The sequence below is a fragment of the Mercurialis annua genome, linkage group LG5 (genome assembly GCF_937616625.2).
Source record: "Mercurialis annua linkage group LG5, ddMerAnnu1.2, whole genome shotgun sequence".
Taxonomy (NCBI): domain Eukaryota; kingdom Viridiplantae; phylum Streptophyta; class Magnoliopsida; order Malpighiales; family Euphorbiaceae; genus Mercurialis; species Mercurialis annua.
This window is the reverse complement of record NC_065574.1, coordinates 791634-817975: the sequence shown is the minus strand read 5'-3', so window position 1 is coordinate 817975 and position 26342 is coordinate 791634. Positions and strand designations below refer to the sequence as shown.

At 34.6% G+C, this 26342-nt stretch overlaps 4 protein-coding genes and 1 pseudogene across 5 annotated transcripts; all 5 read left to right on the top strand.

The window, feature by feature from the left end:
- The first annotated feature begins 126 nt into the window (after positions 1 to 126).
- Positions 127 to 1928, top strand: LOC126680641 (uncharacterized). The gene is made up of 2 exons (XM_050375789.1): positions 127 to 141; positions 615 to 1928. The coding sequence occupies exons 1-2, from the start codon at positions 127 to 129 to the stop codon at positions 1926 to 1928; spliced, it is 1329 nt and encodes a 442-aa protein (XP_050231746.1).
- Positions 1929 to 3078: 1150 nt separating this feature from the next.
- LOC126683338 (thioredoxin H4-1-like) lies at positions 3079 to 5061 on the top strand. The gene is made up of 5 exons (XM_050379197.2): positions 3079 to 3295; positions 3557 to 3630; positions 3762 to 3923; positions 4139 to 4261; positions 4346 to 5061. The coding sequence occupies exons 2-5, from the start codon at positions 3610 to 3612 to the stop codon at positions 4502 to 4504; spliced, it is 465 nt and encodes a 154-aa protein (XP_050235154.1). The 5' UTR covers positions 3079 to 3295; positions 3557 to 3609; the 3' UTR covers positions 4505 to 5061.
- A 935-nt stretch (positions 5062 to 5996) lies between these two features.
- On the top strand, positions 5997 to 13593 carry LOC126683337 (ABC transporter G family member 39-like). Its single transcript, XM_050379196.2, has 20 exons — positions 5997 to 6521; positions 6677 to 6797; positions 6940 to 7028; positions 7239 to 7323; positions 7408 to 7698; positions 7798 to 7888; positions 8229 to 9129; positions 9263 to 9423; positions 9598 to 9701; positions 9801 to 9966; positions 10059 to 10136; positions 10278 to 10414; positions 10840 to 11172; positions 11286 to 11576; positions 11680 to 11763; positions 11881 to 12014; positions 12105 to 12332; positions 12407 to 12578; positions 12839 to 13093; positions 13178 to 13593. The coding sequence occupies exons 1-20, from the start codon at positions 6178 to 6180 to the stop codon at positions 13445 to 13447; spliced, it is 4335 nt and encodes a 1444-aa protein (XP_050235153.1). The 5' UTR covers positions 5997 to 6177; the 3' UTR covers positions 13448 to 13593.
- A 103-nt stretch (positions 13594 to 13696) lies between these two features.
- LOC126683339 (thioredoxin H4-1-like) lies at positions 13697 to 14867 on the top strand (annotated as a pseudogene).
- Positions 14868 to 18278: 3411 nt separating this feature from the next.
- On the top strand, positions 18279 to 23537 carry LOC126682261 (aspartokinase 2, chloroplastic-like). Of its 2 annotated transcripts, none has more exons than XM_050377869.2 (14): positions 18279 to 18512; positions 18598 to 19093; positions 19196 to 19278; positions 19376 to 19416; positions 19499 to 19653; positions 20511 to 20660; positions 20787 to 20882; positions 21189 to 21305; positions 21814 to 21933; positions 22012 to 22104; positions 22183 to 22299; positions 22431 to 22547; positions 22845 to 22907; positions 23132 to 23537. In XM_050377869.2, the coding sequence occupies exons 2-14, from the start codon at positions 18686 to 18688 to the stop codon at positions 23228 to 23230; spliced, it is 1659 nt and encodes a 552-aa protein (XP_050233826.1). In that variant the 5' UTR covers positions 18279 to 18512; positions 18598 to 18685; the 3' UTR covers positions 23231 to 23537. The 2 variants fall into 2 exon arrangements, with proteins under 2 accessions (XP_050233826.1, XP_050233825.1); XM_050377868.2 differs by having other exon boundaries at positions 22183 to 22305.
- Positions 23538 to 26342: the final 2805 nt, after the last annotated feature.

Here is a 26342-nt window from a genome sequence, read left to right as displayed (position 1 = left end):
AACTAAGGGTTTTAGAAACTGAAAATTCTGAAGTAGAAAATGCTGAAATAGAAAATGACAAAATATTTATACATAATAAGTTATAAATATAAAGTTTTGGAGTTGGAGAAGAGTTTTGAAACTGAAATGCTGAAACTAAGGGTATGCACGGATCCTCAATATTTTTAAAACCGAACCGAAAACCGGACCGAAAATATTCATTGACTATTGACTTTTTCCGAACCGAACCATCGAAAATTTTATTGGTACGGTTCTGGATTTTTTATAAATAACCGTATCAAGAACCGAACTGAACCGTATTGAACCGAAATACTGAATTTATACCCGAAGAACCGAAAGATTATATATATTGATTAATATATTCGTATTAACTTTAAATTACTAAACATTAAAATTATTTTATAAAATTAAATAATATATATTAAAAATATTGATATATATATATATATATAATCAATTTTTATAAAAACAAAATTACTTATATATTTCAATGAAAATTATATGAATTTGTCAAATATTTAATAATTATTAAAAATATTTTCTAAAATCAATATAAAGAATTTACATATCCATTATTTTCTATCTATCTACTGCTACACGGTCTGCGATGGCAGTGTAATAGTGGCACAAGGATTAGAACTCTTCAGGACCCATGGATCCCTGGGAAAGGAAATTATTTACTGTCGGCTCGTGGCAACGTTACAGCAGATGAAATTCCGCAGCTGGTTTGTGACTTAATGAATGAGGACACTTGTAAGTGGAACTCCGCTCTGGTGTCTCGTCTTTTTGATGAAGAAGATTATGCAGCCATTCTAAATATTCCTATCCCCTACAGTCATGTAGCCGACAGACTAGTTTGGGACTTCACCAAAGACGGGCAGTATACAGTGAAGTCCGGCTACTATAAGGAGCTGCTCATAAAAGATGCTGGTGTTGATAGCCACAGCTACTTCCCTTCGCTTCGCAAGAGTGAGTGGAAAGTGCTTTGGCAGCTAAAGATTCCCAGCAAAATTAGAATTTTCATTTGGAAGCTTCTCCATAAAGGAATTCCAATTGCAGAGGGCCTTAATTTTCGGATTAAAAGCAATTTAAACTGTCCACACTGCCACGAGAAGGAGGATATTCACCACATGCTGTTCAACTGTGACTTTGCCCGTCGCACCTGGTTCCTTTCCGATCTGCATCTAATCTCGGGGCAAATTCCAAACCAGACTTTTGATGTCATCTGGTCCAACTTCTTATCAAACCTTCATTCAGCAGCGGAGAGAGAGTGGTTCCTCTCAGTGTTTGCATTTAACGCTTGGTCCATTTGGAAAGCCAGAAATTCGGCGGTTTTTAAAGACAGTTCATGGACCATAGAAGATACAACTTCCTATGCGAGACAGTCAAAGAAGGATTATGATGAAGCTAATGCCGCCCAACTCTCCAAAGTCACAGCCACAGAAAAGAAGTTTCGCAAGTGTAAAACACGACATCTATCTAGATCCCCTCTTCTTAGCGACGCAATCACTATCCAATATGATGGAGGAATTAGCAAGGAAACTCAATCGGGCTCAGTGGCAGGGATTGCCTTCAATAATTCTGGTCAATCCTTAGGTAGCTTTGCTCGTAGCTTCAGAGGGATGTGGGACCCTGGGATTGTGGAATTCTTGGCGCTTCGAGAAGCAAGCAGTTGGGCGAAATTCAACGGTTGGAATAACGTGATCTTCGAGGGGGATGCCATTCAGGTCTCCAAATCGGTTAACTCAGGTGCGTGCCAAATAACCGACGCATGGGGACTCTGTCAAGATATATGGCTACTTTCTAACTCCTTCAATCACACAGAATTTAGATGGATCAAAAGGGGACTGAACAAGGAAGCTCACAAATTAGTCCAATTAGAGAAAGCTCAGTTCCGTCGGTATTCTTCTATAAATGGGGTATCTTAAGCTAGATGCCGGTTTGTTAGTTTCGCCAAAAGCAAAGCTAAGGAAAAAAAAAAAATTACATAGTTTAACAAAAATGATATAGTTTTAGTCTTGATAATAGATAAAAGTAACCTTATCAAATAATCAAAAATTTAATATTAAATCGAACCATAATATACATGTCGTACCTTTTTATTTTAGTGATGATTATTTTTTTGTGATAGTTAATATATAAAAAAATGAATGAATAAGTAACTAATTAATTTTAAAAGTCAAAATATTGTATTATAAGTAGAGATCATATTTAAAATAAAACAATATCCGTGGTTCTAGTGATATCCGTACAGAACTATTAGGACCGAATCTAAATTCCCGTACCGAACCGTACCGAAAAATAAAATCTCCGAACTGAACCGAACCGATTATTAGTACGGATCCGGAGATCCAGTTTTTGATATCCCCAATTTTTAATTTGGCTCCAGAGATTTGTCAATTTCCGAATTTTCCGGAACCGTGCTCACCCCTAGCTGAAACCGTGAGATTCGACAAATTTTCGTGCAATAAAAATGTTAGTAAAACTGTAAAAGTATGTTTCATCTTTTGAAAACCACCTTCAATTTGTCTCATTATTCCGCACAAAACTCTCGCAACTGTTTTGAATTGGGCAATAAGGCCTGACTGTTCTACCTCACCCATAGTAACAAATTGCAAATACTTAGCCAGCAATCCTATGTTTAGCATGAAACAAGAATATGTTTGCCTTGAGCTTCTTACAAATCTGACCAGATTTTTCATTAAATCAACTGAAAACTAAATGCAAAATGTTCTTATATGCTCACAATGGCTCGTTTTTCAAATACATTATAATTTTAAAATTTTGTCAATTTGATCCATTATCTTTTCGATCTTTACCGAATAGACCCACAACTTGTTTAGTGCAATATTGTACATTCACGTGTCTAAAACTTATCCTATTTGACACATAAAATATTATGCCATGTCATCCAACACTTGAAAAAATGATGGACCATACTGATGATAGAATTTTAAAATTATGGTATATTTGACAAATGGAACATAGTTGTGGGTAGATAATGACATTTTACCAAAAGTAAATGATCAAAAACCTGATTATAGTTTAAATAATGTAAAAGCCCTTCAATTAGATTATATAAATGATCTAATATCAACTAAATTTGTTGATCCACAACTAATCCAGAAATTTAGTTTTTAGATTATGCATGGTTACAAATTTGTGTCATAAATAAACCTGAAGAAGGTTAAGAATATATAGAATTGAATTATCATCTCTGCAAGTCAATTCTTGGTTCCTTCCTGATCAAGTAATAAGAGCGATTACATTTCCATATAATTATTTGTTTTCACAGGTAGCATTTTCTTAATCTCTTCATCATTTTTAATCCTTTTTTCTTTTTCTATGATGTTCATCATCGAATTGATCTTTAATTGTTGGCGTTTCTTCATAAATTCATCAATGTGATCGCAAGAAATAATATTCGTCAACCTTTTCGTTTTTCGATCTGCAATATTTTGAAATACTCGGGAAATAAGGAGAAATTTATGCCTTAATTTGCTGTTTTTTTTTTAATATTTATTCTCAAGAAAATGACATTGCAAACCTCTATCAGGTATTCTTTTACAGGGAGATAGTGCAAAATCTATCACCTGGGCTCAATAAAGAATGGGACATTGTTGGAGCAAGGTGAGGTTCTTTGAATACGCCACGGAAACTTCTCAAGTCCTACGTTTCCACATTTTGTTTTTATTCTCTTGTTTCGGCGTTTCTGTTTCGGTGCTATATAGTATTTAACAAATTGATGATAAATTATGCAGGGTTGTATATGTTGTCATAAAATTAATAATGGTGATGGCGACATGAGCAATAGCCAATCTGAACATGTAAAATGTATATGTAAATGTGATAGTGTTCATCAAGTAAATACCATTCAGAAATGGGAGGAAAAGTTACATGAAGCAACTAAACAAGACAAGATTGTAAGTATTGGCAATATCTCTATAATTCTCTCAGCATTTTTGAAATGCATGTGCATCCTATGTTGCACGGAAATTTCTCGAGTCTTACGTTTTGAAACTTCGCAACTCTACATTTATCATATGTTCTTATAAGAAATGTCATTCCGTTCGTTACTTTTGTTTCCGTATTCTACATATATTTCTTTCTCTCATTAATGATTTTCCACCTTCAACAGATCATAGTAAATTTCTGTTCATCATGGTGTTCTCCAAGTAAATCGATAGCACCAATCTACTGCGATCTTGCGGACAGATATTCTTCTGTCATATTCTTAAGTATAGACACTAATGAGCTTAGAGTAAGTAAAAAATGTCTCTGTCAAGATTCTGCAGAATAAATGTTACATGTCTGAAAAATGAGCTCAATTGTTTGCTTGGAACAGGAGCTTAGTTCGTCATGGGAGGTTAAATCTACCCCCACATTTTTCTTTCTGAAAGATGGGAGACAATTAGACAAGCTTGTCGGAGCCGACAAGCTAGAGCTGGAGAAGAAGACTGCTTATGTTATCAGTATTGCAAATGGCTCTGATCAAACAAGATAATTGTGTTCAAGATGACACCTTTACGACCTCAAAAGCACCACTAACACAAGAACATAATGATCGAATTCAGGAGACTCCGTCTGATATTTGGACGCTCGGATGCATTGTTTTTGAGAGGTTAACAGGCAACAAGATTTGGGATTCAAATGCTGATACCACAACTTATGAGGTCTTGAAAAAGATCGGTGGTTGCTGCGAATTTGCCTAAAATTCCTAGTCAGATTTCGGAGGATGCAGCGGATTTCTTGAAAGCTTGTTTAGTGAAGAAGCCTGTTTTTAGATTTTGTTGTATAAATTAGATGAACAGGGTGTTAGAGATCACAAGAGATGATGAAGTTTGAGGCGTGAAAAGATGTCACTGCCCTAAAGTATATTTTGGTATACAGGATGCAACAAACTCTTCTAGTTATTTGAACTAGGAGTAGAAACAACAGTTTATATATTTAATACAATTGTATCTCATTAATCCGATAAATTTTTAGGTGAACCGAGTTCACCATGTAGGACTATAAGCCGTCCACAAATGATGTGCCACGTGGCATAATTGTAATAAATAATCCAACTATTTCTTAACACATCATTTGTTGTGTTTAGATTTTTTATAGATATATTATTCTCTTGTTAGTATAATTGTTCTCTTGTTATATTTTTATGGTGTTTTTTTTGATATTTTTGCTACTAATTTCGTATACAACGAGTTGATTTATATTTATATGGTGTATTTACACTAAAAAAACCATAGAATACACTATAAAAACGTCACAAAGACACCATAACACGCTATAAAAACGTGAAAAAATAAAAAAGATATCTTTGAAATTAAAAAAACTAAATAAAGTTATTTTGATATATAAAAAAGTATGAAATGAAAAAAAGGTCTAAAATTTAGATAGCCGGTAACTTTAAGCGTTTTACATCTAGATAAAGCTCCACTTAAGCCGGGTAGGTCTCTTGCGGGAGGCAAAACTCTGACCCCAAATTTTAAACACTTGCATATATGAGTACGGTTCAAACCCGCAATCTCACTTAAGTTAGGAGAGCGCCTAACCAACTCACCCGACTTGGGTTAATTTCCTCAATTTTTTTAATGATGATAAAAATCACTTCATGTTTTTCTTTTCCAAATAATTTGCAATTTGAATAAAGACAAATCTTTTCCAAATAATCGTTCAATTTTTCAGTATATTTATTTCAAGAAATGAACAATTATTATATACATTTAAAAATATATAATTTGAATTAAAAATAAAATTTATTAATTATTTTCATAAAAAGTTTAGGTGATTAAAATCTTTGATATGTTTATTACTCAAAAAATAAAGTGATTCTAGAAACAAATTGATAATTTTAAAGATATTCAATTAAGTAGATTTTACTAGTATTTTTTACTTTTTTACATTACTTTAAAAGGATTATTCTAGAAACAATCGTTTTACTTTAAAGAGATTCAATTAACTTAAGTAGTAGTAGTATTTTACTTTACCATTCAAATTCATAAGCAGATTACCCAAATTTACTCTCTTTCAGAATCTCCTAATTATCTGACGAAAACACCCTTTCTAGAAACTAACTTGAACAGGGCGATGTCGTCGTCTATTATATAAAGGTTCAAAGTTCAAACCTATAAACTCACGCTCTCTCTTCATTACTTTATCGAGTGCCAGCAACCGGAAATGGCGGAGGCGATAACGAGATCAGGAAGCGGGAGGAGTAGTTTTGCGTCGTCCAGTAGGCGGAGCTGGACAGCGGCACCTGAAGTGTTTGGCCGGAGTGGAAGGAGGGAAGATGAGGAGGAGGAGCTCCGGTGGGCGGCGATAGAGCGGTTACCGACGTATGAGAGATTAAGAAAAGGAATGCTGAGACAAGTAGTTGATAATGGAAGTGTTATTCAGATCAGAGAATTTGATGTTAGGAAACTTGGAATGCAAGATAAGCAACAGTTAATGGAAAGTATTCTGAGAGATGCTGAACATGACAACGAAAGGTTTCTTTTGAGACTTAGAGAAAGAATTAACAGGTACCAAATTTTACGAGGGAGCGGTTGTGGGAGGAAATGAATCCACGACCTTAACAGAACGCTAGCGCTATTATAATATCATTTGAACTGTAATTTATTGGTTTTTCGTTTAGTTTTTTTTCGGTTCTGACTACATATCAAATTGTTGTTTTCAGGGTGGGAATTGAGATTCCGAAGATTGAAGTTAGGTATGAGCATTTATCAGTGGAAGGAGATGTTCGTGTGGGGAGCAGAGCTCTTCCTACTTTGCTTAATGTTATTTTAAACTCAATAGAGGTATTTCTTATTTGCTAATAATTATTTCATACAACACAAGTAAATTAAGCTTTTTGTTTATCTGGTTGAACTCTAATTATAAGTAATCAAGGTAAACTGTTATTGGATTGTTTCTGATTTCCATATATTAATCTTCTAATAGAGTGTTCTTGGGTGGATCGGGCTGGCTCCATCTAAGAAAAGAAAAATCAAAATTCTTCAAGATATCAGTGGAATTGTCAAACCGTCGAGGTATATTATGACACTGCAATTTGAATAAGAAACGATGATATACATATGCTTAAATCTGCAGTTTACAGGCAAATTGTCAAGATAGATACTTAATGGTGACATGTAACATTAAAATGGATCCTTAAATTTGTGTATTTTTGGAGTACATTTACATTAAATTGTTGTTTGATTGGAAGAAATTGATGACCCTGCTTACACTGCAATTTGCAGAATGACCCTGCTGCTTGGTCCTCCGGGTGCAGGGAAAACAACATTGTTGTTGGCACTTGCTGATAAACTTGATAAGGATCTAAGGGTATATTCAGTCTCCTAATGAAATGGTTTCTTCTTTATCTATCATGATTCATGAGTTGATTTATCTTCGATTATTTGCGTGCAGAAATCGGGAAGAATCACGTATTGTGGTCATGAACTGCATGAGTTTATTCCTCAGAGAACTTGTGCTTATATTAGTCAGCATGATGTTCACCATGGGGAGATGACAGTAAGAGAGACGTTTGATTTCGCTGGCCGCAATTTAGGTGTGGGGACAAGATATGATATGCTGGTAGAACTTTCAAGACGTGAGAATGCTGCAGGAATTAAGCCAGACCCTGACCTTGATGCCTACATGAAAGCCACAGCAATGTCAGGCCAAAAAACTAGTTTAGTTACTGATTATGTTCTCAAGGTTTGTTTTCTGTATTTTGATTTGGTTCCATCTCATTCTTCTTTCTTGTTCCTCTCTCTCTCGAATTTGAAGACAAATTTTCTCTTCAATCTTCAATAGTTACTTGGGTTGGATATTTGTGCGGATACTCTGGTTGGGGATCAGATGAGAAGAGGCATTTCTGGAGGACAAAAGAAGCGTGTGACCACCGGTATGTATTCGCAGACAAGGTTTAAACATGAAAAATACCATTTCTTATCTAAAATTTGCTTCGATGCAGAAGATGCACACTCATTCTATAATTAGTCTGGATACTTTGGTTATAAGTCCAAATTAGAAATGATTGTACTAATCTTAATTTCTTGGTCCTGTAGCTAGTAGGCTTGGATTTTATGCTCCATTTTATTTTATGGCATTGTTGTCTTCTTAATTACTAGCTATTTTGAACTTACCCATATAATACATGGCCTTGATATCTTCTTACTAGTTGTTTCTCTTAGTTTTGCTAGCTTGAATACCATTCTGATAGCTGCCATCCTTAATGAATACAGGTGAGATGCTAGTGGGACCAGCTAAAGTACTTCTGATGGATGAAATATCAACGGGGCTGGACAGTTCCACTACTTTTCAGATTTGTAGATTCATGAGGCAGATGGTTCATATTATGGATGTAACCATGACCATATCTCTCTTGCAGCCAGCACCAGAGACATTTGAACTTTTTGATGATGTTATTTTACTTTCAGATGGCCAGATTGTCTATCAAGGTCCTCGTGGAAATATCCTAGAATTCTTCGAATATATGGGTTTTAAATGCCCCGAAAGGAAAGGAGTTGCTGATTTTCTGCAAGAAGTAACTTCCCAGAAGGACCAAGAACAATATTGGCACAAGAAGGATCAACCTTACACATTTATATCAGTTCCAAATTTTGTGGAAGGTTTTAGTTCTTTCCACATTGGCCAACAACTTGAATCAGATCTTAGTGTTGCATACAATAAAGAAAGAGCTCACCCTGCTGCAGTAGTGATGGATAAGTATGGGATTTCAAATTGGGAACTGTTCAAGGCGTCTTTCTCACGGGAATGGCTGTTGATGAAGCGAAATTCCTTTATCTATATATTCAAGACGGTTCAGATAACAATAATGTCAATAATCACTTTCACTATGTTCCTGAGGACAGAAATGAAAGTGGGGACGGTTGCAGATGGACAGAAATTCTTTGGAGCCCTATTTTTCAGTCTACTTAATGTGATGTTTAATGGAATCGCGGAACTTGCTCTGACCATTTTCAGGCTACCTGTCTTCTACAAACAAAGGGACTACTTATTTTACCCAGCATGGGCGTTTGCTTTACCAATATGGGCTCTTAGGATCCCATTGTCACTCTTGGAATCAGGAATATGGATTTGTCTAACATATTATACAATTGGTTTTGCTCCATCTGCCACCAGGTAATTGGTTTCAATCTTTCTTGTTGCTTTTGAACAATTGCTGTGTTTTCACTAACATCAATTAGAAACGAACAATTTCTGGATTCAAATACTACTGGAATTAACAATTGTTGTGTATACTTTACTTGATCAGGTTTTTTAGACAGTTCCTAGCATTTTTTGGTGTACATCAGATGGCTCTGTCCCTTTTTCGGTTCATTGCTGCTCTTGGAAGAACAGAAATTGTTGCAAATACACTTGGTAGCTTCACCTTGCTTCTGGTTTTTTTGCTTGGAGGATTTGTAGTTGCTCGAGGCAAGTAGCTAACTAACTTCTCTATACTATTTCGATATTGCAGTTACGTCAAAGCATTAGCCTACAAGTTGATATGCTATTGCTGCGTTCTTATTTTAATAAAATTTGTGAGTCGTTAGTGTTTTTTTTATAATAAATAATGATTTGGTAGCACACTTTTTAATATTAAAACAGACGATATTGCACCTTGGATGGTATGGGGCTACTATGTTTCTCCTATGATGTATGGGCAGAATGCTATTGTCATGAATGAATTCTTAGATGAAAGATGGAGTGCAGTAAGTTGTTCGTGTACTTTTTTGGAATATTTTTCATACTATTTGGTATATAAATTAATGTGCAGTCTAAATTATATCACTAACTGTTGCCTAATATAGCCTAATCCAGACCCCAGGATTGATGCACCTACAGTTGGCAAAGTCCTTCTGAAAGCTAGAGGCTTCTTTACTGATGACTACTCGTTTTGGATTTGCGTTGGAGCACTATTTGGGTTTTCTATTCTATTCAACATTTTATTTATCGCAGCATTAACCTACTTGAATCGTTAGTCATCTTATCTCAAGCTCACTTAAGGATCTTTGTGTATATGTTGATGTTGGTAAAATCATTTGTGCCAAAATTCAATTTTGTTGCAGCATTTGGAGATTCAAAAGCTGTCATTGCCGATAAAAGTAAGAAGGATGATTTGCACTCACGAAAACATGGAGAAGAAGGTTTAAATCTTTGCCTAAACCTCCTACATATATTGCTGCAAGTTATAGTTGTACGAGATAGACATCAGTTGAGAAATCTTAGTCCTACTACATGTCACAGACTCGTAATATATTGTCTAAAATTATGATAAATGATTGCAGGTACTAATATGGCAATTAGAAATTCTTCAGATGGCTCTGCTGCTTCAAGTAATATAACCAAAAGAGGAATGGTTTTGCCCTTTCAACCCCTTTCACTCGCGTTCAACCATATCAACTATTACGTAGATATGCCTGCTGTAAGTCGTTGCTTATATAACATGTCATTCTCTTGTGTTTTCATATCGCTGCTTGTTCATAAAAAAACGTAAGCTACTATAAATGTAAGCTAATGTCAAGTCTCTTCTATGCACTTACTACGTTACTCACCATGTAAGACTAGTGCAAGGGGGTTTGAATTAGAAAACGGTAATAACAGTTGAAATAAGTCATTATATTATTCTTTTACTTTTTATTTTAGATTTCACTCATTACCCATACATATTACCAGAGACGATTGTTCAACTTTGCATAAAGCTACGAGCACTTTTTCCTCCACTATATGGGAGTTATGAATAATACTCCGAGCTCATATTTTATGCAAATTAAAATATATAATACTCTTAAAATGGTATATATATTGTAAGGAGCAACATTGAGATGAAATATTGGTTTTCCGTTACAGGGAATGAGAAAGGAAGGTGTGCAAGAAAAGCACCTTCAACTGTTGCAAGATGTTAGTGGCTCTTTCAGACCAGGGATATTAACAGCACTGGTGGGTGTAAGTGGTGCTGGGAAGACTACATTAATGGATGTTTTAGCTGGAAGAAAGACCACTGGTTATATTGAAGGAACTTTGAGCATCTCTGGGTACCCAAAGAACCAATCAACATTTGCTCGTATAAGCGGTTATTGTGAACAGAATGATATCCATTCGCCACATGTTACTGTCTATGAGTCTCTCCTGTATTCTGCCTGGCTCCGCCTATCTATAGATGTAGATACGGAAACAAGAAAGGCATGTAACATTTCTCATCCACTTCTTTTATTTACTATTTTCTTCACTCATAAAATCTCTGTTTCCGACTATTTATATTGTAAACATTTGTCTAATGATTGTGACTTATATAGATGTTTGTTGAAGAAGTTATGGAGTTGGTTGAGCTAAATTTTATAAGAGAGGCCCTAGTTGGACTTCCAGGAGTAAATGGTCTATCAACAGAACAAAGGAAGAGGCTGACCATAGCCGTAGAATTGGTTGCTAATCCTTCAATAATCTTCATGGACGAACCAACTTCGGGCCTCGATGCCAGAGCCGCTGCAATTGTTATGCGTACTGTTAGAAACACTGTGGATACAGGTAGAACAGTTGTATGCACAATTCACCAGCCAAGCATAGACATTTTTGAGTCTTTTGACGAGGTATATTTTAATTTTACTAGACTTTCTAATTTTGTGTTTTTCTTTTTATGTTTCTTCTTTGCCCCATTAAAGATGATATAACTCAATATTTTGCCGCTTGCAGTTATTGTTGATGAAAAGAGGTGGTCAACTCATTTATGCCGGACCCCTTGGTCGCCATTCTCACAAGCTTATAGAATATTTTGAAGTGAGTACTTGACAATTTGTATTTTCCTTTTTAATTTCGTTAACTCATTTGCAGATTCATAGACTAATAATATTTTTACATTATGGCTTTACACTGATACTCTTAACTTAATACAAGGCCATTCCTGGAGTTCCCAAGATCAAGGAAGGCTACAACCCTGCCACATGGATGCTTGATATAAGTACTACTTCTTTTGAAGCACAACAGAATGTAGATTTTGCAGAAATTTTTGCCAATTCCACTCTTTACCAGTAAGTCTAAATATCATTCCATTGTTTGAGAGTAATGGCGAAAACGGTTTAGTTTTATTTACTTATTTTCTATTATTCAAACACTTGTAGGAGGAATCAAGAACTTATCAAAGAGCTTAGTGCTCCACCATCAGACTCTAAGGATCTCTACTTCCCAACCAAGTACTCACAAACATTACTTGTGCAATGCAAGGCCTGTTTTTGGAAACAGCATTGGTCTTATTGGAGAAACCCTCAATATAATGCTGTCCGATTCCTCTCGACAGTAGTCATTGGACTTATATTTGGTATCATATTTTACGACAAAGGGCAGAAAATGTAAGTCATGAATTCCGTCACATAACAAAAGTGTCATATTTGTTTTGCTCAAGTGAATAACTTTCTGTTCACAGATCTAAACAGCAAGATCTTATGAATCTCTTGGGAGCCATGTATACTGCGATATTTTTCCTTGGTGCAGCCAATACTTCTTCTGTTCAGCCTGTTGTTGCTATTGAAAGAACAGTTTTCTACCGTGAAAAGGCAGCTGGAATGTATTCAGCACTGCCTTATGCATTTGCTCAGGTGAGAAATCAGAAATTTTTATTAATTTATAGGCAACTCTTTATTTTTTTAGAGAACGGGTTTCCTATTAAGGAATGCGTATCTAGTTTATACTATTATTTATGGAAACGCCCTTAAAAAAATTCGCATGAGTTTCTGAATGCAACTTTCTCAAAATTTCCGTGCATCATAACTATTTAATTTTTCATATCGTCATGTTTACAAAATGGGATAATTACAAAGACATACTACTCATGAGGAAACAACTTGTATATCTGTAGGCGGCTATAGAGGTCATATATGTGGCAATTCAAACTTTAATTTACTGTCTTATCCTTTTCTCGATGATTGGGTTTGAGTGGAAAGTGGGAAACTTCTTGTGGTTCTTCTACTTCTTCGCCACCAGCTTTCTCTACTTCACAATGTATGGGATGATGGCTGTTGCTTTGACTCCAAATCACCAAATTGCTGCCATTGTCGTGTCCTTCTTCATAGGCTTATGGAGCCTTTTCTCCGGTTTTATCATTCCTAGGATGGTATAAATTCTTAACCTCTTGACCATAAACAATACATTTTCACTTCATACTTTCAATTTACAAATGTTTACTAATGTGTGATAGTTAATGCCTATATGGTGGAGATGGTATTATTGGGCATGTCCTCTAGCTTGGACACTCTATGGGTTAATAGTATCTCAACTGGGTAATTTGGAAACTCTTGTTGAAGTACCTGGAGCTGCTAATGTATCCGTGAAGGAATTTCTCAAACAAAACTTCGGGTTTGAGCACGATTTTCTTGGAGTTGTTGCTGTGGTGCATATCGGTTGGATTCTCATATTCTTCTTTGTGTTTGCATATGGTATCAAGTTTCTTAACTTCCAGAAACGATAAATTAAAATGTTCTGCATTTACTTTTCCTCTTACTTGTTGGTTAAGTTTTGTTTTGATTATTTTAGTTTGTGATTAGATAAAGGCTGTTATGATTAAAATGTTAATTCTGCCATCAGCAAATGAAGCCTGGTTTTCTTTTAGCCGAATATGAATTTGTTATTTTTGACTTGTTCTTGTGGGAGTTGTAAAGTTTCCTCTCTGCTAGATCAGCTAATCACTTGTCTTCAATGACAAAGTCAATTCTTCATTTTAGTTGAATGTATGAAATGGAGTAATTATTCAAAGCAATGCTTGTCACGGTGTGACTGCTATTTTTGCAACACATGTTTGCAGTGTTAGAATATTTATGTCCTTTAGGCTATATGCTGTCCATTGTTTCTTCTTACACCGGTCCTCAAAGGCCATATGTTACATGTTCCCGAAAAGTTGCTTCCAAAATCCTTCAATCAGCTCAGAAATGGGAGGAAAAGTTATATGAAGCAACTAAACAAGACAAGATTGTAAGTATTGCCAATCTCTTAATTCTCTCAGCATTTCTGAAATGCATGTGCATCCTATGTTGCATGGAAATTTCTCTAGTCTTACGTTTTGAAACTTCGAAACTCTATATTTATAATATATTCTTATAGAAAATGTCATTCTGTCCGTTATTTTTGTTTCCGTATTTCTACATATATTCCTTTCTCTCATTAATGATTTCCACCTTCAACAGATCATAGTAAATTTCTGTTCATCATGGTGTTCTCCAAGTAAATCAATAGCACCAATCTACTGCGATCTTGCTGACAGATATTCTTCCATCATATTATAGACACTACTGAGCTCAGAGTAAGTGAAAAATAGCTCTGTCAAGACTCTACGAAATTAATGTTACATGTCTGATAAATGGACTTAATTGTTTGCTTGAAACAGGAGCTTAGTTCTTCATGGGACGTTAAATCAACCCCAACATTTTTCTGTCTGAAAGATGGGAGACAATTAGACAAGCTTGTCGGAGCCGACAAGCTAGAGCTGGAGAAGAAGATTGCTTATGTTATCAGTATTGCAAATGACTCTGATCAAACAAGATAAATGTGTTCGAGATGATACCTTTACAACTTCAAAAGCACCACTAACACAAGAACATAATGATCGAATTCAGGAGACTCCGTCTGATATTTGGGCGCTCGGGTGCATTATTTTTTAGATGTTAACAGTCAACAAGGTTTGGGATTCAAATGTTGATACCACAACTAATGAGGTCTTGAAAAAGATTGATGATTGCTGTGAATTCCATCTCAGATTTCGAAGGACGCTAAGGATTTCTTGAAAGCTTGTTTAGTGAAGAAGCTTGCTTTTAGATTTACTGCTGAAATGCTATGAAGCACGGAAACTTTGACAAAACTGCGTGGAAATTCTCACAAACTTATAAGGAAACGTTTCAGGGGATTTCTTAATATAAAAAAATTATAAAAAAACCTAAATTATTTTCAACAAATAAGTTTTTTGATTCAATTATCCACAATTTTTATTATTCACGTTATCTACAATAAAACTTATTTTCTTGTTGTGGATTCAGTTTCTCCCACAAACGCTTCTCCTCTGTTCATTATCAAATAAAAAATAAAAAGTTGGAAATTATTTTTACAATGGATCCCACTAATCTAGTAGACTTGAGTTGCTGGTGAGTCTGAAAAATTGTCGTGTATAGTAGGGGGCGGCTGGGCACTTGGCCGATGCCCTTTTCTCAATGTGAATGGTCGCAATTCTTGGCTTTGAATGCTAATTGCATACCACTAATTGACAATTAACTATTCATATATAACTAATTCTAGATTGATTAGTCCATCACTTCAGCTTAATAATTTTTTTTATGAAGTTCACAAAATATTAAGAATTTTAGTCCATTGTCATGTAACATCTTCTAAGTAAAATAGATGTTTTTTGGTGATTTCAAAACTGGCTAAATTGTATCTGTTATTTGATATTCAAAAGAAAAAAAGAAGCTGAAATTACTAGATGATTTGATTTTAACTTCAATGTAATACATTGTTTTATTAATAATTTTAACAAATATAAATTATTTAAACAAAAAAATTATATTATAAAAAAAGAGTTGATTCTCGAAATTTTTATCTAGCTCATATACAAGTCAGCTCACAAACTCTTTATCAGGCTTATATGCAAATCGTTTCACAAACTCTTAACAAGCTGTTCGTGAACATAAACGAGACGAATAAATTCTATCTATATTCAACTTGTTTAAATAAATAAATATAGAGTTAAAATTAGTTTCGGTTCATTTTGGTTTGTTTAAAGGCAAAATGCTTATTTTAGTCTCTGAGGTCAAATCGAAAAAATTAATAAGACCCTAAGATCGAAGTTGGCTTGCTTTGGCCCCTAAAATTGTCCAAAATGGTTCACATCGCACCACCGTTAGTTTCTTCCGTCTAAATGATGACGTGACCGTTAGGAAAAAATTTCAAAAACATCCTTAATGTTTAAAGTATTTACCAATTTTATATTTATGATTTTTTTGACCATTTTCACCCTCTTTTTCATTTAAATATATCTAATTAAATAATGTTTCAAATTAAAATATTTATTAAACAATCAAACAATTAATCACTTTGTAACCAAATTAAACGCTTCGAAATTCAATTAAACTAATCAAAATTCAATTTAAACCTAATTAAATGTAGTTCACCTGCCCGCCGCTACACACCCGCCGAATACTATCTCTATGACCTTCGGCAAAAAAAAATCGACCAAAAATTAAATAAATAAAATCGGAAAAAATGACATTTTTTACCACCTCCATCTATAGACCGCCGAAATTTATTTCCGGCGGTCCTCCGCCCCACTGTTCTTCCCATGGGGAGAACAGACAGAAGAAGATCCGGCGGTCGTTAAAATGTGGGAATAGAAAATCGGAGGTAGATTCGGAGAAAAAATTGGTGGTGCTTTATGAATTTTTTTATTTTTATTTTAGTTGATTTAATTAGATTTAATTAAGTTTAAATTGAATTTTGATTGGTTTAATTGAATTTCAATTTGTTTAATTCGATTTTGACGTGTTTAATTAGGTTTTCGAAGTGTATAGTTGAGTTTTGATTATTTTAATAAATATTTTATTTTAAATATTATTTAATTAGATATATTTAAATGAAAAAAGGGTAAAAATGATAAAAAAATCATAAATGTAAAATTGGTAAATATTTTAAACATCAAGGATGTTTTTGAAATTTTTTTCTAAGGATTTTGACGGAAAAAAACTAACAGAGTTAGCGTTTGGTGCGATATGAACCACTTTGGACAACTTTAGGGTGATAATTGAGCCAACTTCGACCTTAGGGTCTTATTAATTCTTTCGGTCTGATTTCAGGGGTTAAAGTGAGACTTTTGCCTTGTTTAAAATACAAACGAACCGGGTAATTGATTTCGGAGGTCACTCAACTTTCCAGATATATCAAAATGGTCACTGAACTAAAAAACACTACAAAATAGTCATCATACTACACATTTTCTTACATAGGGAGGTCACTAAGAGAGTTTCGGTCAATTTTATCCCATGTGGCAGTCGGATTTTATTTGGAGTCCATATCACAAGCCACATCATCTAAAAAAAGGTTATTTGCACCCTTCAACTTTACACATAATTTTTAAAACAAAAATTAATTTTTTTGTTTCAGATTTTCACCATCTTCAACCCACCTCCTACCCATCTTCTACATGCTAGCTGTCCAAAAACAACGAATTAAGCCAACAAAGTTTATGTTGCATAGGTGTAGATCATACATGAAACTCATTACTGATTTGAAACTTGAATAGCCAATTAATGTCAAATTAAACTCATAAAAAACATTAAAATGTTATGTAGATAAATAAACTCTTACATTTGCACGTCAGTTTCAAGAATGGCGCATTTTCTCTTCACTAGCATTTTCATGAACCAATATTATCCTTTCAATAGCAAAAATAAAATTAAAAATCAGACTTCATATTCATAATTACAGAGCCGAACATGACAGATCCAAAACCCAAGTTCTTGGAGGTTTATAATGTCTTGAAATCGCAACTACTCAATGACTCTGCTTTTGAATTCACTAATGATTACATCTTTTTTCACTCTTTTTTCTTTCAATTTTTTGTCTCTTCGTTTGTTTTAGAAGCTGGGTAGTCTTCATTTCCATTTAATATTCACTGCTCTTCTCTAATTTGTATGAACTGATCTCTTATAAGTATTTCGGTTCGTCTGGTTCAAACCCAGATGATTCTTTGTCTGGCTTTGGACCCGACTAAAAGATCATGGATTTCGTTTGGATTTGAACCAGACAAAGAGGTGCTTCATCTGGAGGAGCTTAGGCGGCGGTGAACTGTCGCGGAGGTGGGTGGTAGTCGCGAGTTGAGATGGGTAGGAAATAGGTAGAAGATGGTTAGAATGTAAACAAAACTATTAATTTTTATTTTGTAAAATATTTGCAAAGTTGAGGAGTGAATTATGCTTTTTTCAGATGATAATGGCTTGTGATTTGAACTATAAAAAAATCCGGCTGCCACGTGTGATAAAAGTGATCGGAAATGGGATAGTGACTTCCCTGTGTAAGGAAATGCTTAGTATGATGATCATTTTATAGCGTTTCTTAGTTCAGTGATCATTTTGATATATTTGTAAAGTTGAGTGATCTCCAGAATCAATTACCCCAAACGAACCCCTACAACAAATCTTCTCAAAATGTTATAATCTCAACCGTTAAAAACACCTCGTGAAAGAAAACACATCTTTCCACCGTCAGATCCTTACAACTTCAACTCTATATAATCACAACTGGACCACCCAATCTAGAATCCTGACCGTCAAAACATTAGCAAATCGCCTCCAAAAATAGAGTACAACAAACAAACAACTGAAAACACGTTTTGGAGTCTGGACATTCAATCAAAACTAAAAAAAAGCGCCGCCGCTAAATAGTATAGCAGTATTTCATTTCCGGTCACAATTAACACATTCCGTCTTCTCTCGTCGCTAAACCTTAAACCCTAGCTTCTGCATTTTCTTTTCCTCTCTTCGGAGCTCGGTCACACGGTAATTTTTTTTATCTCATTTTAATTTGCTCTACTTGTTTTCAAGTTCAATTCATGAGCTGAATCGTTTAATTTTAATTACGCAGATCGAGTTCCTGAAGGTGATTTTGCTCATTTAATTCGTCGAAACTAAGTTAATTGAATTTAAATTCTATTGTTATTGTCATTATTGTTATGGCTGCTGCGTTGCATTTTTACAGCGCTGGTGGTAAAGTTGCCTGTCCGGTTCTACCGAGAACTGCGTTGCATTGCCGAGCTTTTAGCTTTCGCAATTCCGTGGCTGTTGCGGATTGCGGAGCTTTTAGGAATGTGAAATTTTCATGTAATAGTCGTAGTATTAGAGTTTTGAGAGTTAGTTGTGACTCGAGAGGTATTGATTTGCTTGAGAGGACGAATGCGAGTCTTATTGATTTAAATGGTGAAGCGGAGAAGAAATTAACATGTGTAATGAAGTTTGGTGGCTCGTCTTTGGCGTCTGCTGAAAGAATGAGAGAAGTTACTGATCTTATACTTAGTTTTCCTGATGAGCGGCCTATCATTGTGTTATCTGCTATGGGAAAGACTACTAACAAGCTTTTGATGGTAGAGTATGGTATCTGTGTTTTATTTGATTCTCGGTTATTGATTTTTGTTTTGGAGTGAGTTGATATTGTTGTGTATTTTTTGATTTGGTTGTTACTTTAGGCTGGAGAAAAGGCAGTATGTTGCGGTGTTACCAATGTGGATACTATCAATGAGCTGAGCTTCATTAAGGAGTTGCATCTCAGGTAGTGATAGTATACCTTTTTTATTGCTTTTCATTCTTACAAACAAAGAAACTTCAGTTCCATGTCTTTTCACTTTTGCACTGTGTAACTTTATCAGAACTGTAGAAGAGCTGGAAGTAGAAGATTCGATTATAACAAGTAAGTCTGATTTGTGCTTATATGTATGGGCTCTGTTGCCAAGTGGGAAAATTGCTTACACTGTATATCTCCTCTTTTGCAGCTCATCTTGAAGAATTAGAGCAACTTTTGAAGGGAATTGCCATGATGAAAGAGTTGACTCTTCGTACAAGAGACTACTTGGTTTCCTTTGGGGAACGCATGTCCACAAGAATTTTTGCAGCTTATTTGAATAAAATTGGCGCAAAAGCACGCCAAGTGAGTGGTTATTTTTCTTTTTCTTCACTCGTTTATTAGGAGTAAGATAAGTGTTTCTGATTGTTATATTTCAATTTATTTTCTATTCTGTCAAGTATGTTGATATATTCGTTAGAATACTCCCTCCATCTCGTAAAAATAAAAAAAATCTGGTCCCATAAAGATAGAATTTGTTGCTAATTTTGATGTTAGTTAAATTTAAAATAATCTAAATACTCTTATAATCTTATCATATGCATTGATATAGTGGCTTTGGTTTTAAACTGTTAATGCATAATGATTCACTTTAGAAAAATTAAAAGGTATTTTGAAAAAACTTAATAACTTAATTATAATTAAACAAATTTTTAATTCTAGTGAAAGTGCAACTTTTTCATCTTTGTGGGACGGTGGGTGTAATATATTAGCAATCAGGTTATTAACATAGAATATGAAGCGTCTAAACGTAGCCATCTTATTATAGAGATAAGCAGCTGTTTTTTTAAAGCTGCTTGAAGTTTTTGTGATCTGCAGAGATTATTATATTTTAAAAAGAAAGGAAGAGTAATTCATTAAATTTTTCGAGAATAAAGATGGGTATATGACTTCACTTTATCAATTAATTTGTTCATGTAGAATGTTGTGTATTATTTCACATTGTGTGCAGACATGCTGTTGTAACATGTTTCGGTCATGGGTTTTTGTTTTCTTTTACATGGGGAACTGAAGATTAACTTTGATGGAGGTTGACTTACAAATAAGATGAGCAAAGAAAAAAACATTGGTCATGTCTTTTATGCCCATACATTGTCTTATTCTGTGCACTAGGAAAATGGCATTCCTAATATCTGCTAATAAAACCTTTTTTTTTTGCCCAGTATGATGCCTTCGATATTGGTTTTAGCACCACAGATGACTTCACTAATGCAGACATCCTAGAAGCAACCTACCCAGCAGTTAAAAAGAGATTGTGTGACGATTGGAGTAGTAATCCTGCAATTCCAATTGTTACCGGCTTCCTCGGCAAGGTCTTTTTACATGCTAAATGCCTAGGACATCTTGTTTCTGTATATAATGAACTGTTCAAAATGAAGAGTTTCTAGGACAGCTTTAGACATGCTGTAATTTTAATATTTTTCAATTTCAATTCTTAGGGCTTTAAGTCTTGCGCCATTACTACATTGGGTAGGGGTGGCAGTGATTTAACCGCCACAACCATTGGAAAAGCGCTGGGCTTGCGAGAGATTCAGGTAAATGCAGACATGAACAATGAGTGTTTTTTTCTCCGTTATTTATTTTTTTTTGGAAAAGTGCTGGGCTTGCTAGAGCTTTTCAGATAAATGCAGACCTGGACAGAAGAGTGTGAGGCTCGTGGCAATTTCTGATAATGTTATGAGCATGTATATATAACATCTTGCTACTGAATGTTTATTTTTCTTGAGAAACATAAAAGAGCAATTAATTCAATTCTCAACAAAGTTGTACAGTATTTTAAAAATTGCTATGCATGTGTTTTTGTTCTCAGAGAAAGTTTTATCTATTCCCTTCCATGCCAGGTGTGGAAAGATGTTGATGGTGTTTTAACTTGCGATCCTAATATATATCAACATGCGGAACCTGTGCCATACCTAACATTTGACGAGGCAGCTGAACTTGCATATTTTGGTGCACAGGTATCAATCATAGCTTTTGACATGGCTGAGAGTGTAAATCCTTGGTGCTAATTCAATTCCAATTGTCTTTGCAACTTGTGCCAGAGTCATCAATGTTTGAACTTTGCCTTTCCGACTTCTCTTTATTTATTTCCAATACTCAAGTTGGATAGGTGACTAAGTTTGGATTTTCGGTTTGATGCATCTTTGCATCTAACTTCTTTAGAGAACACACATGTTGCTACAAGCTACGTGGTTCTTATTATGTTTGGAGTACACAATGTTAAAATTCTTGTTTTTCATCATTCTTGCGGAATATGATAGAAGACTACTTGCTTCAATTGCATTAAATGATTCTTATGTGATTTGTGTCTGTCAAGCTGTGCAGTCAATTGAACCATCCATGCAGATGCAAGAAATGGTCTATTGATCTGAGCTCCAGAAAATACTGGCAGAAAATTTTGATGGAAATATGCTAGGCAGCACAAACAGGACTTTTCTAATCTTGTTAGTTTTTGCCCTTCTGCAGGTCCTGCATCCTCAATCCATGAGACCTGCTAGGGAGGGTGATATTCCTGTTAGGGTTAAGAATTCTTACAATCCGAATGCTCCTGGAACTCTCATCACCAGATCAAGGGATATGAGTAAGGTTTGTATCAGAATGAGCAACATGCTTTTCTTTTGGCCACGGTCAAACCGCATTAAATCTTTGTTCTTTGTATTTCAGGCAGTACTAACTAGCATTGTTTTGAAACGTAATGTTACCATGTTGGATATTGTTAGCACGCGCATGCTTGGTCAGTTTGGCTTTCTTGCCAAGGTAAGAAAGCTAAATTTTATTTTAATTCCTTTGTTTTCGAGGTCTCAACTTTGTTATAAGAACTTTTTCTTCCATCAGGTCTTTTCTACCTTTGAAGATTTGGGCATATCAGTGGACGTTGTAGCCACTAGTGAAGTCAGTATATCTTTGACACTGGACCCATCTAAGCTTTGGAGCAGGGAACTCATTCAGCAGGCAAGCGTATGGTTTTTTTTTTTATCTTTGATTAAATTTTGGGGGGCTGTTCAGGTTTTTGAAACTTTAGTTAGAAATGTAATCTTTTGACATGCGGTCTGTTGTGCTATTCTGCTCCCTTTCTTGTTCAGGAACTCGACCATGTTGTGGAAGAGCTCGAAAAAATTGCAGTTGTCAATCTCCTTCAGCACCGATCAATTATTTCTCTGATTGGAAATGTTCAGAGGTCATCCTTGATATTGGAAAAGGTTCTCTATAACCCTTCCACACTACTGATAAATCGCATAAATTGGCTGCAGTAAAGTTTATTTTGATTGATTAAATACAGTAAAACCCATATATTTGGATGCCTTATAGTATTTATAATGTCGTGTCACCCTGACACATCATAATATGATTAAGTAGATGATTATATTTTGAAATTTCTAGGGATCTTATATTTTAAGGTCTTGTAGTTTGATTTTGCCTTTTACTCCTCGTGTCCTATATTTATTTATCTGCACTTTTTCTCCCCCTTGTTATTTACTGGGTTGCTGTTATGGCAGGTATTCAATGTTCTCCGAGCCAACAGCGTTAACGTGCAAATGATATCGCAGGGTGCATCCAAGGTATCGCCTACTATTTTAGTTTCTCAGCTCACTGTATTCTTATCATTATACTGCAAAATGCATGCCTGCTCACTCTAAAGCAACTTTTAGACCTGCATTTGTTTAGGATCCAGGTCCAGGAGTCACATGTTAGGTGCATCCAGTGCTTGAGCCTTGGTTTTAAGAAACCTTCTTCTCTCTGAGAATATTCATAACCAGCTATGTGATTTATTTTTTCCATCTAGGTTAATATCTCGTTAATCGTGAACGACGATGAAGCAGAGCAGTGCGTGAGGTCCCTCCATAAAGCATTCTTTGAAAGCGATATATCTGAATTAAGTTGAGAATATATCAAACTTGAATTCTGCCCCGACTTGATCAAAAGATGCGTCGATTTTTCATCTCCATAATCCTATATCAGCATGGTAACCGATAATTTAATCCGACATTTTTTTCACGCTTGGGGATTTCCTGCAAGATCAGCATGTAGCATTTTGGTGTTAAGTTGTATTTGAAATAATCTAATTTAGTTAGTAAGAGGTCATGTTCGACGTTGTTGTATTATAAATTTTTATTTAGTGCTGTGCTCATCTCCATTTTCGTTATTTTCTTTGAACAGAAATACATCTTAACATGTCTTCGATTTGGTCATTTGATTACTGTTGACACCTTATCTTTCAATCTAATTTAATATAGATACTTCAAATATATATATGTATATTTTTTTTGAACGAAATTATTTTTTGATGTTATCATTTTTTTTTTCAAGTTCTATCTTTATTTAATGCATTCACTTGTATCTTGCATAGGTGTTCAAATGTGATCAAAGACGTGTAATTTGTGTTATTTATGTTAATATTAAAATGTCTTAAAGAAATGTTACTAAAATGAAAAAAAAAGTGTAATAGATTAATTATTACCTAAAATTTTAAGACAAATGACTAGCTAAAATTTAGATGTTTATTTATTTGCATCCGATAGAACAAAGGTAAATTAAAGTGTTCTACTTTATCTATTTTGGTGTTTAAGTGGAAATGTGATTAAATAAATTAAATAATCTATACTATATATAAAAGCACGGATGGGGGGGGGGGGAACAGGCAAATTTACTGAATAATTCTTTTCAATTTAATACTAAATAAAGGTTTTATTGTCATTAACTAATTGGTTATTTAATCAATCACTATTATAATTAAAGTTCTAATTAGAATGGGTAGCTAAATTATCTCTAATTTAGTCTTTAGTATGTAAAATATAACTAAATTGTCTCCAAATTAGTAGGAATACCTATCTTTTAGTTTGATTGAACTACAAATTTTTTAATAACCGAATATATTATATTTATTTTTACAAAAATTCTTAATTTTTAATTTAATATTAATTATAAATAAAAAATTAATATAATTATAATAAATTTACTAATATGTTCATTAACAAGTTACGTTACGAGCCACGTGCATAGCACGTAATGCGAAACTAGTCATATAAAACTCTCCTACTTGCAATTGCAAATTGCAATGCACATTCGTTATTATATGATAATAATTTATTATAAAAAATAAATTATTTACGAGAAAAAAATTATTTATTATTTTTTTTATTCAAATTAATTGATAGTTTTTAATTTTTTAATTTTAAATTAATAGATAATTTTTTATTTTTTAATAGTTTTTTATTTTTTAATTTTAAATTATATATTATTTGAATGATTATTTAGTCATATATATGTCTTTGCTAATTATAGTAAAATATATTTAAAATTAAAGTTATTATTAAATTAAATAATAATAAACATAAAACTTTCTTTAAAAATTAACCGATAGATTAAGGTTTTTACAAACCACGAAACCACCACACTTCATTCCTTGCAATTTAAGCATCTATATATTATATAATTAACAGTCTTGCAATTTGGCAAGTAAAGTAAAGTCTTGTGCTTAGGCGACAAGTGGTGCTTTTCCATCTTTATTGATCACCGTGCAATCATTTTCTTCAATCAATTCTGAGAGATTTGTTCCCCACCTATATATTTTACTATTGGCCAGTTTTGTTGCTTGCATGCAAACTGGTTACGTTCTTATTAATTCTTAGAGTGCAGTCTATTGTGATTTTTTTTACCCTATTTTTTGGTTTTGTTTCCATGGCTGCGTTTGCTGGAGCTGTTGATTTTAATGGTCGTCTGGTTGTTGAGGAGGAGGAAGAAGAAGGGTTAGATTTTTCTGGTGTTGAGACTGGAGTGGAGTCAAATGATTATAAGTGGTGCTTAGTGGGAAGATTCCTTACAGAAAAACATGTTAACTGTGCTGCGGTTAAAACGGTTCTTCCACCTATTTGGAAGCCGGTGAAAGGAGTCCGAATTACTGAGGCGAAACATAATTATTTCTGTTTCAGTTTTTTCATGAATGGGATATGAGAAGGGTGCTAGACGATGGTCCTTGGACTTTCGAGTTTCATTTGTTTATTTGTCGGCAATTGGTAGTGGGTGAATCGCCGACTGATGTTGAGCTATGGAGGGCGGATTTGTGGGTTCATTTGATTGATATTCCTTTGGGTTTAGTTTCTAAAAATTTGGGAGAAGATGTAGGTAACTTTTTGGGGAACTTCGTTTGTCATGATAATCGGGTGAACAGGATGATGGAGGGGAGCTCGATGAGAATTAGGGCTAGTATTGATGTAAGGAAACCGTTGAAAAGAAAAATGAAAGTTAAAGTTAGTATGAATGTGTGGAGCTGGATTAACTTCCAGTATGAGAGGATTCCGATGTTTTGTTTCTACTGTGGTGTTATGGGTCATTCAGAAAAATACTGTGCTAAGTTTTTTGATAATCCAATCCCAAAGGAGATGATGCCGTATGAAGCGAGTTTGAGGTTTAGTTCGAAGAAGTCGCCGGTTTCCATGTCTGATAAATGGCTGCGTGATTCTAGTTCAGAGAGGGAAGAGGATGCTGAAGTGGAGGCTGGAGGTGGAGAAGCTGAGGTGGAAAGTTTGAATGGCAGAATTGCTGAAAATCTGAGATTGGTTAATGCAATTGCGGTTTTTGAAATTCAAAACAAGAAGATAAGTGAGAAGGAGGGAATGAGTGGTAAGCAGAATGTATTAGTGATTAGAGAAGGAAGAAAATCTTATCAAACCAGTTCAAATTTGAATGGGGTTGAGGATGAGGTGGTAGCAGATCCTAAAAGAAAAAGATCCAATATGGGTACGGGTTCGGGTATGGGTGGAGGACAGTTTGATAATGGGCCAAGTTTTCTCTCTACGGATATGATTCTTGACTCATCTAGTTACAGATTGGCGGGCCTTGAAAATCAGGCCGGCCCGAAGAAATGAGTTGTTTAAGCTGGAACTGTCGCGGAATGGCCAGCCCGCGTGCAATTCGGTTCCTTCGTGATATGGCTAGAAGGATAAATCCTTCTTTCATTTTTCTTTGTGAGACGATGATACCTGGGTCTAGAGTTG

Coding starts and splice junctions, on each gene's coding strand:
- LOC126683337 (XM_050379196.2), top strand. CDS start 6,178: ATGGCGGAGGCGATAACGAGATCAGGAAGCGGGAGGAGTAGTTTTGCG. Junction 7,889..8,228: donor AAAGAAGCGTGTGACCACCG/GTATGTATTCGC, acceptor TAATGAATACAG/GTGAGATGCTAGTGGGACCA. Junction 9,702..9,800: donor TAGATGAAAGATGGAGTGCA/GTAAGTTGTTCG, acceptor TGCCTAATATAG/CCTAATCCAGACCCCAGGAT.
- LOC126682261 (XM_050377868.2), top strand. CDS start 18,686: ATGGCTGCTGCGTTGCATTTTTACAGCGCTGGTGGTAAAGTTGCCTGT. Junction 19,094..19,195: donor CTACTAACAAGCTTTTGATG/GTAGAGTATGGT, acceptor TTGTTACTTTAG/GCTGGAGAAAAGGCAGTATG. Junction 21,934..22,011: donor GATCAAGGGATATGAGTAAG/GTTTGTATCAGA, acceptor TTTGTATTTCAG/GCAGTACTAACTAGCATTGT.
- LOC126683338 (XM_050379197.2), top strand. CDS start 3,610: ATGGGACATTGTTGGAGCAAG. Junction 3,631..3,761: donor TGGGACATTGTTGGAGCAAG/GTGAGGTTCTTT, acceptor TAAATTATGCAG/GGTTGTATATGTTGTCATAA. Junction 3,924..4,138: donor CAACTAAACAAGACAAGATT/GTAAGTATTGGC, acceptor CACCTTCAACAG/ATCATAGTAAATTTCTGTTC.